Source organism: Erpetoichthys calabaricus, chromosome 3 (genome assembly GCF_900747795.2).
Source record: "Erpetoichthys calabaricus chromosome 3, fErpCal1.3, whole genome shotgun sequence".
Lineage (NCBI taxonomy): Eukaryota > Metazoa > Chordata > Cladistia > Polypteriformes > Polypteridae > Erpetoichthys > Erpetoichthys calabaricus.
This window is the reverse complement of record NC_041396.2, coordinates 10452633-10462087: the sequence shown is the minus strand read 5'-3', so window position 1 is coordinate 10462087 and position 9455 is coordinate 10452633. Positions and strand designations below refer to the sequence as shown.

Sequence of the window (9455 nt, the reverse complement as noted above, 5' to 3'; positions counted from 1 at the left end):
AGCTGCAGCGGAGTGGGGTATCGACACGGCAAAATAACTTCGATTGAGTAGATGGACAAGAAAGCCTGTTCAAAACGCAACAACTGTCAATGTCAGCGGAAAGGTGGAAGTCACTAAGCCTTGTGCTGTGGTAGCCTACAAGGTCAATCAGGAGGATCAAGAACTGATACTCAACCTTCTCAGGTGGAAAGAAATGCGCTACTATTGTCAGGCTGTGCGTTGGCGACTGATTCAAAACGTCACACAAAGGACATGAACTAAATCAGTATCAGTAAGGGGCTATAGAAATAAAATGTATTATCATCAGTACAGCAGTGTGACACCAGACATACCTTCTGTTCCACAATGTAATTATGTTGACATTTTGGTATTAATGTGTTTTACCAAATGTAATAAGAAGTTCACCATTGACCGCATCCTGGCACTGAGGGTTCTCATTGATCTCAAATGCGAAAATTACTTTGCAGCCTTTTCATAATGCTTTCGACTCAGTCGATTGTGCTGCCCTGTGGAACATCCTGAGACTTTGCAGGATCCCCCGAAGTTGCTGGATGTGATGGCTGGTACTGCGAATGTTGTGCAGAGTGGAGGAAGAACCTCACCGTTCTTCCCGGTTGGGTCTGAGGTTTATCAGGGGTGTGTTCTGCCCCTACTCTGTTCAATGCTTGCATAGACCATTGGGATTAATAAAGTATCTATCTATCTATCTAGACTGGGTGCAGGGCATCTATTGGTGCAGAGATTCACTGATAGCAGCAGACTTTGGACAAACCAGCATATTAATTCTATTAGACCTCAGTGCAGCATTTGACACTCAGGTCAGACATGACATCCTACTGTCCAGAATGGAGAACATGCTGGGTATCTCTAGCACTGCCCTCCAGTGGTTCATGTCCTATCTGACTGATAGGCAAGAGTTGGTTAGTCTTGGCAACAGCAGATCCAGCTCATCGCCGGTCACACAAGGAGTCCCTCAGGGCTCTGTCCTCAGCCCTCTGCTTTTCTGTATTTATATGCTTCCCCTTGGCCGTATTATCCACAGCTATGGACTGGGTTATAATTTTTATGCAGATGATACTCATCTTTACTTCAATGTTAAAAGTGGAACTTCATCAGAGCTTTCTCAGCTCACAACCTGACTCAGTGAAATTAAAACCTGGATGGAGCAGAACTCTTTAAAATTAAATTGCAATAAAACTGAACTCCTGCAAATTGGGACTAAAATGCAAATTAATAAAATGAGCTCCTTCCCAGTCCATCTTGGCAGTGATCTCATCAGACCTGCCTCTACTGTAAAAAATCTTGGTGTCATTTTTGATTCCTCCCTCACTTATTCCGCCCACGTAAATCACATTAAGAAACTTTACTTTCACCTCTGTAACATATCCCGTGTTTGCTCCTTCCTCTCCATCTCTAATGCTGAGAAACTTGTCCCTGCTTTTATCACATCCCGCATCGATTATTGTAATGCCCTACTGGCAGGTGCCCCCTTTAATCTTCTATCACAACTCCAGCTTATTCAAAACTCAGCTGCAAGAGTCCTGACACGGACCAGCAGCAGCGAGCACATCACACCCATCCTACTCCATTTTCACTGGCTCCCTGTGTCCTACAGAATCGAATATAAAATCCTACTAATAACTTACAAAGCCTTAAATAACCTCACGGTAAACTACATCAGCTGACTCCATGAATTCTTTTAAAAAACAACTCAAAACTCATCTGTTCAGGAAGGCTTTTAGCTCGACTTGACTATTACCCTTCTCTCAGTTTACTTCTCTGTCAAGATGCTCATGTAACCTGTATGTGTGTGCCCGAGACCATCAATGATGTTGTCCGTTAGACTGAGTGACCTCTTAGGCACGGCCATCAGCAGTGTGCGTCTGTCTGCAGAGAGAGTGTCGACCTTATCGAGAGGTTTACTTACCTTGGCAGTGACATTCATGTCTCTGGTGACTCTTCCTATGAAGTCAGTAGATGGATTGGGAGAGCATGAGGGTTCATGAGGTCACTGGAAAGGGGTGTGTGTGTGCATGTATGTGTGGAGATTTCTGCACAAAAGAACAAAGATCCAAGTCTTTAGAGTCGTGATGCTCCCCGTTTTGCTATATGGTTGTGAGACATGGACGCTCCCTAGTGACCTGAGATGAAGACTCGACTCCTTCATACAGAAAGTATTCAGACCCCCTTCAATTTTTCACTCTGTTATATTGCAGACATTTGCTAAAATCATTTAAATTAATTTTTCCCTCATTAATGTACACACAGCACCCCATATTGACAGACAAAAAAAAAGAATTTTTGAAATTGTTGCAGATTTATTAAAAAAGAAAAACTGAACTATCACATGGTCCTAAGTATTCAGACACTTTGCTGTGACACTCATATATTTAACTCAGGTGCTTTCCATTTCTTCTGATCATCCTTGAGATCACCTTCATTTGAGTCCAGCTGTGTTTGATTATACTGATTGGACTTGATTAGGAAAGCCACACACCTGTCTATCTAAGACCTTACAGCTCACAATGCATGTCAGAGCAAATGAGAATCATGAGGTCAAAGGAACTGCCTGAAGAGCTCAGACAGAATTGTGGCAAGGCACAGATCTGGCCAAGGTTACAAAAAAATCTCTGCTGCACTTAAGGTTCCCAAGAGCACAGTGGCCTCCATAATCCTTAAATGGAAGACGTTTGGGACGACCAGAACCCTTCCTAGAGCTGGCCGTCCGGCCAAGCTGAGCTACCGGGGGAGAAAAGCCTTGGTGAGAGAGGTAAAGAAGAACCCAAAGATCACTTTGACTGAGCTCCAGAGATGCAGTCAGGAGATGGGAGAAAGTTGTAGAAAGTCAACCATCACTGCAGCCCTCCACCAGTCAGGGCCTTATGGCAGAGTGGCCTGTCGGAAGCCTCTCCTCAGTGCAAAACACAGGACAGCCCGCATGGAGTTTGCTAAAAGACACCTGAAGGACTCTGAGATGGTGAGAAATAAGATTCTCTGGTCTGATGAGACCAAGATAGAACTTTTTGGCCTTAATTCTAAGCGGTATGTATGGAGACAACCAGGCACTGCTCATCACTTGTCCAATACAGTCCCCACAGTGAAGCATGGTGGTGGCAGCATCATGCTGTGGGGGTGTTTTTCAGCTGCAGGGACAGGACAACTGGTTGCAATCGAGGGAAAGATGAATGCGGCCAAGTACAGGGATATCCTGGACAAAAACCTTCTCCAGACTGCTAAGGACCTCAGACTGGGCCGAAGGTTTACCTTCCAACAAGATAATGACCCTAAGCACACAGCTAAAATAACGAAGGAGTGGCTTCACAACAACTCTGTGACTGTTCTTGAATGGCCCAGCCAGAGCCCTGACTTAAACCCAATTGAGCATCGCTGGAGAGACCTAAAAATGGCTGTCCACCAACGTTTACCATCCAACCTGACAGAACTGGAGAGGATCTGCAAGGAGGAATGGCAGAGGATCCCCAAATCCAGGTGTGAAAAACTTGTTGCACCTTTCCCAAGAAGACTCATGGCTGTATTAGCTCAAAAGGGTGCTTCTACTAAATACTGAGCAAAGGGTCTGAATACTTAGGACCATGTGATATTTCAGTTTTTCTTTTTTAATAAATCTGCAACAATTTCAAAAATTCTTTTTTTTGTCTGTCAATATGGGGTGCTGTGTGTACATTAATGAGGGAAAAAATTAATTTAAATGATTTTAGCAAATGGCTGCAATATAACAAAGAGTGAAAAATTGAAGGGGGTCTGAATACTTTCCGTACCCACTGTATGTGCCTCTTCAGAGAACCCTTGGGTACTGCTGGTTTGACTTTCTGTTGCTCACAGAGTTCCGAATGAGGCACATTACCTACACTGTGAGGGACCGTCAGTTACGGCAATGCTGCCATGTGGCATGATTACCCAAGGGTGATCCGACTCACAGGATCCTCATTGTTGAGGACTTGAGTGACTGGACCAGGCCAAGGGGATGCCCAAGTAACACCTGGCTGCAGCACATAGAGGGTCATTTCTGGAGGGTGGGACTGGACTGTGCGTCTGCCCGTGGGGTTGCCAACTGGGATCCCGAGCGGTTTCATCATGTGTTGGAGGCAGCAACGCGCTCTTCCAGTGCCCGCTCCCAAACCTGACCTGTAAAAATATTCAATGTTTTTTCCTTAAGTAAACAATGTTAAGGAAGTTATGAACACCCAAACAGTAGACAGACGGGATTACCATGTGCTTACTTCAAGCTAAGATGAAAGAAAGAGGAGGTAGAACAAGAGCATCCACAACCTATAACTTATTTTAGTAGAAGGCCATCTCCTTTAACAACAAAATCAGTACACATTACCTTTTTTTGGTGCAAAGTCTTTATTCCTTCTCAAATGTACATTTTTATTTGTTCATAGAGCTGTTATACAAACGTTTTGCAGTAAAAGCTAAATAAAGCAAACCGATCTTTGATGTCAAATTGTATGACCGTTAATATTGTAACACTTGCACTCACTGCCATTTGCCAGGACTCTGACATGGGAGCAGAGATAACTGATCCACCCCGAAACCTTCCTTACCCCCACCTCAGCCAATCTGAGCTTCACACTCTCCACTGGTACACTTAACTGCATAGGGACTGTAATGCATAGATGAAGCGGCTTTCCAGCTCTATTTCATTCTTAATCAAAAACATGCCCATCCCTGTCCATTTTTGCAAAAGTGTAAACATTTTCCTATATATTTAGGGTGGGAAATCTGTATAACGGGAAAAGATACAATAATAGCTTTCAATGGAGATTGTGGCCACATTGTGTAAAAAAACATTTAAGGGGTGGAAGCATTTTGCGGGTGTAAGATGGGGGTTTGGGTTCTAAAGATCAAGGAAGCAGGGATGTAAACTGCTCCTGAGAAAGTGCTCTTTGGGTCAGTAATGGGAAGCACTGGTTATTTATTTATGTATTTTTAAGTGCATGTACCTGTGCCGGAGAGCAAGGGGCAAGGATATTTCATTGCTAGGGAACTGTCAAAATTCTTATGATTGTGTGTATAAACCTCCCCTCACGTCACGTCACGTCATAATTCTATCACTTACCTTTCCTTGACTGCACCCTAGCAATGCACACATAACCGTATCCATGCCCTCTCTGTTCCAAACGCAAATTGCATTTCTAATTGTATTTTTTTTTTTTAAATATCCTTCACCGCCACACTGCCTGTGAGACTGTCCACATTCTTCTGCCTCCTTTTCAAATTTTATTTTTTTTGTACATCTTTACACAAGCAGATCTCATGCATACATGTCCAGTTCTAAGCATTCTGCATTTCTTTTCCAATCTTATAACTGAGGATCTTGTTCCAATCGATTTTGGTGCGGGTGACAGGAAGCTGCCGACGTAAGGCTTTGAAAGTTGTGTCTGACATCGTCTGATAGTTTTCACTGATGGCAGTCTGGATTCAAAGAGTGAAACAAGGGAAGCAAGTTAAAAAAAGGCACACTTTTATGAAGAAGACAATGAAATCAAAGCCCTTGCAATACGCATTAAGCATATACTTTGCTATAAGCACTAAAGTTGATGATTTGCATATATTCAAAGAAAATGCACCGGCTCCAACTATACGTAAATTTGAATATAATATACTAAAACGTGGCAGGAACTGGACAAGTGCAAGATGGGGAGAGGGCCTATCAAGAGGGCATGATGGATAGAACAGAGTACTACACTCATTAGGCTGGGAAATATTGGTGGAACTAATTAGAGGCAGGAGCCAAGGCCATGGAGTGCTGGTAGTCAGATGAGTGTGACAAATGAGCTAAAAAGTAAGGTAAGCTCTTAATAAGAACTGTAAAAAAATGTAAGACGGCCCCATTGCCGGACACTCATTTCACTAAATTGAGACGGTTCTGTAATTTTTGTAATAAAAAAAGAGCACCACTCTGCCTGCACATCCTGAGGTCTCCAAGTGTCTTCTTTGAGCTGCGTGTTTCTACCACAGCATACTCCTCCCTCCAAAACAAACCTAAAATGTATTGCCCGTTATAGCTTTCCAGTGATTGCTAATCCTAAAAACTGCAGCTATTAAAAATCATCTCAAATATGTGCCGAGTTTAAATGAAGAATGGAAAAAGACAGACCTTCTTATTGTCTTCCAAACCATTCTCGACTTTACAGCCCTAACATACATGTTCCCTTGCAGGGCAGCACGATTCATTGTATGTCAAATGCAATCAGGACTGTGGAGTCAGATGCAATTATTGGGTTACGAGAGTCAGAGAAAATGTACCGGCTCCAACTATATGTAAATTTGAATATAATGTGGTAAAGCGTCCAACTTCATATAATACATTATGATAATACATTTTATTTATTCGTAGGCGTCTTTCTAAACTCTCAAGGAAACCGAACAATAGATGAAACGCACATTATAAACAAAACTAAAATACTAAATTTAAAATCAGACAGAGCAATTGTAGTCAAAGAGAAAAACCAGTCTTAAACAAATGAGTTTTAAGTTTAGATTTGAAAAGGGAGAATGATTCAATATTTCTAAGCTCAGATTGTAGTGAGTTCCAGAGCTGGGGAGCAGAGCAATTGAATGTTCTGCTCCCCATGGTGGTAAGACAGATGAAGGGACAGTCAAGTGGATGGATGAAGAGGATCTAAGGGTGCAGGAGGGAATGGCAACATGGAGGAGGTCAGACAGATATGGAGGGGTGAGGTTGTGGAGAGCCTTAAAAGTTAACAGAAGAATTTTGAATTGAATGCGGAAGTTAACTGGAAGCCAGTGACGCTGCTGCAAGACGGGAGTGATATGGTGAATAGAGAGGGTTCTAGTAATGATGTGGGCAGCTGAATTCTGGACCAGTTGAAGCTTTTAAAGAGAGTTGCGAGAAAGACCAAAGAAAAAGGAATTGCAATAATCCAGATGAGAAGTGACAAGGCCATGAACAAGGATAGCAGTGGTGTGGGGAGTGAGGAAGGGGTGAATACGATTAATGTGACACAAGTGGAAATATGCAGACCGGGAGGTATTACTGATGTGGGACTGAAAAGATAAAGTACTTGTCAAGGATGACACCCAGACTCTTAACCTGTAGGGAAGGGGAGACAGAGGAAGTATCAATAACAAATGAAAAATGATCAGTTTTGGATAATGTTGATTTTGTACCAATAAGAACCTTAGTTTTTTCACTATTTAATTTAAGAAAATTTGAAGTATACTGTATACTAATTCAAATAAATTTTATTCTTCCAGCCTTTTGATAAAAAAAGAGTTTATATCTTTTGTAAGAAATAAAATAAATAAAAGCCACAATGGCATCGCTACAGCTTTTAAACCCAAACTTTAACAGATTAGGGTGCTTAAAAAGTAGCCTGATGATTCATGACGACGTTGATGAAATGCTTTCTGTCTTGTTTGTTGTGTGCTTTGAGTCAACATAGTAAATACACTACCAATCAGAAGCTTGGTGTCACCCAGACAGACAGTTTCATATTTTTGATACAGACCGTTTTTATCTAGATACCATTACACTGACAATTACAGCCAAGGCATTACTAGTGTGTATAATAGCCATTACTGCTTGAAATGGCTTTTTTTCTAATGCAATATTCACATATGGCTGCAAAGCTCCATTTTCAGCAGCCATTCCTTCAGTGTCTTAATGTTAAACTCTGTTAGCTTATCCTTAATTTGCTATATTTACATGCTAACTGCTCATTAGAGACACCTTTCTAATTGTGCTAGCACTGCTGAATCCGGTTATTCTGTTCACTTGTATTGCAAGATACTAGCATTCCTAAAGATCAATTCTGGGTGCAATAATGGGCAAAATGAAACTGCTTTCTCAAGAATCGTGGCATCGTCTTATAGTTTTCACTGATGGCAGTCTGGATTCAAAGAGCAAAACAAGGGAAGCAAGTTTAAAAAAAAAAAAGGCACACTTTTATGAGGAAGCCAATGAAATCAAAGCCCTTGCAATACACATTAAGGATATACTTTGCTATAAGCACTAAAGTTGTTGATTTGCAGATATTCAAAGAGAATAATGAGCAAATATGAAAATAAGCATTATATTTTAGTGCACGTTAGTATAGTAAGGGTTAAATCACAAAAAGGCCTGCGCCTGTTTATTTTTTATTTTTCTAAACAAGCTGGAAACCACCAATATTTCATAAGTCAAGGTCAAGTATGCAGAGAGGGGCTGACGGGCAAATACCACCAATCCCCCAACCCCTACCCCACCCCCACATGGTGAACATGAGCTGAGGGCTGGAAATAATGTTGGCAGGAACTAGACAAGTGCAAGATGAGGAGAGGGCCTATCAAGTGGGCATGATGGATAGAACAGAGTACTACACTCATTAGGCTGGGAAATATTGGTGGAACTAATTAGAGGCAGGGACCAAGGCCATGGAGTGTTGGGAGTCAGATGAGGGTGACAGATGAGCTAAGTGAGGTAAGCTCTTGATAAGATCTCAAATAAAAGTAAGATGGCCCCATTGCTGGGCACTCATTTCACTAAACTGAGAGTGTTCTATAATTTTTAAAATAAAACCGCACCGTTCTGCATGCACATCCTGAGGTCTCAGAATGTCTTCTTTGAGCAGCGTGTTTCTGCCACTAGATACTCCTCTTCCAAAACAAACCTAAAATTTCCTATTATAGTTTTTCACTGATAGTTAATCCTAAAAACTGCAGCTATTAAAAATCATCTCAAATATGTGCGAGTTTAAATGAAGAATGGAAAAAGATAGACCTCATTGTCTTCCACACCACTCTCGACTTTACTGCCCTAACATATACAGTATACTCCCTTGTAGGGCTGCACAATTCCTCGTATGTTAACCGCCATCAGGACTGTGGAGTCAGATGCAATTATTGGGTTACAAGAGTTGGAGAAAATGTACCATCTCCATACGTAAATTTGAATATAATGTGGTAAAATGTTCAACTTCATATACAGTATATTAATTCAAATAAACTTTATTCTTCTAGCTTTTTGATAAAAAAAGAGGTTATATCTTTTGTAACAAATAAAATAAAAAAAGCCACAATGGCATAGCAACAGACTTTAAACCCAAACTTTAACAGATTAGGGTGCTTAAAAAGTAGCCTGATGATTCATGATGATGGTGATGAAATGTATCATGTCTTGTTTGTTGTGTGCTTTGAGTCAACATAGTAAATACACTACCAATCAGAAGCTTGGCGTCACCCAGACGGACAGTTTCATATTTTTGATAGAGACCGTTTTTATCTAGATACCATTACACTGACAATTACAGCCAAGGCATTACTAGTGTGTATAATAGCCATTACTGCTTGAAATGGCTTTTTTTCCCCCCATAATGTAATATGGCTGCAAAGTCCAATTTTCAGCAGCCACTCCTTCAGTATCTTAATGTTAAACTCTGTTAGCTTCTCCTTAATTTGCTATGTTTACATGCAAACCGGTTATTAGA

General features: G+C 41.2%; 1 protein-coding gene across 2 annotated transcripts in view; it reads right to left on the bottom strand.

Annotated features, from left to right (window-relative positions):
• Positions 1 to 4349: 4349 nt before the first annotated feature.
• The window catches only part of capza1b (capping actin protein of muscle Z-line subunit alpha 1b), a 72222-nt gene continuing 67116 nt past the window's right edge, over positions 4350 to 9455 (bottom strand). The window contains exon 10 of one of the 2 annotated variants that reach the window (XM_028796352.2): positions 4350 to 5439. In XM_028796352.2, coding sequence (XP_028652185.1) covers positions 5299 to 5439 — 141 coding nt within the window. In that variant the 3' untranslated portion in view covers positions 4350 to 5298. Of the gene's footprint in view, positions 5440 to 7781; positions 7881 to 9455 lie in introns of those variants that run through there. The other variant, XM_028796353.2, reaches the window with a different exon arrangement.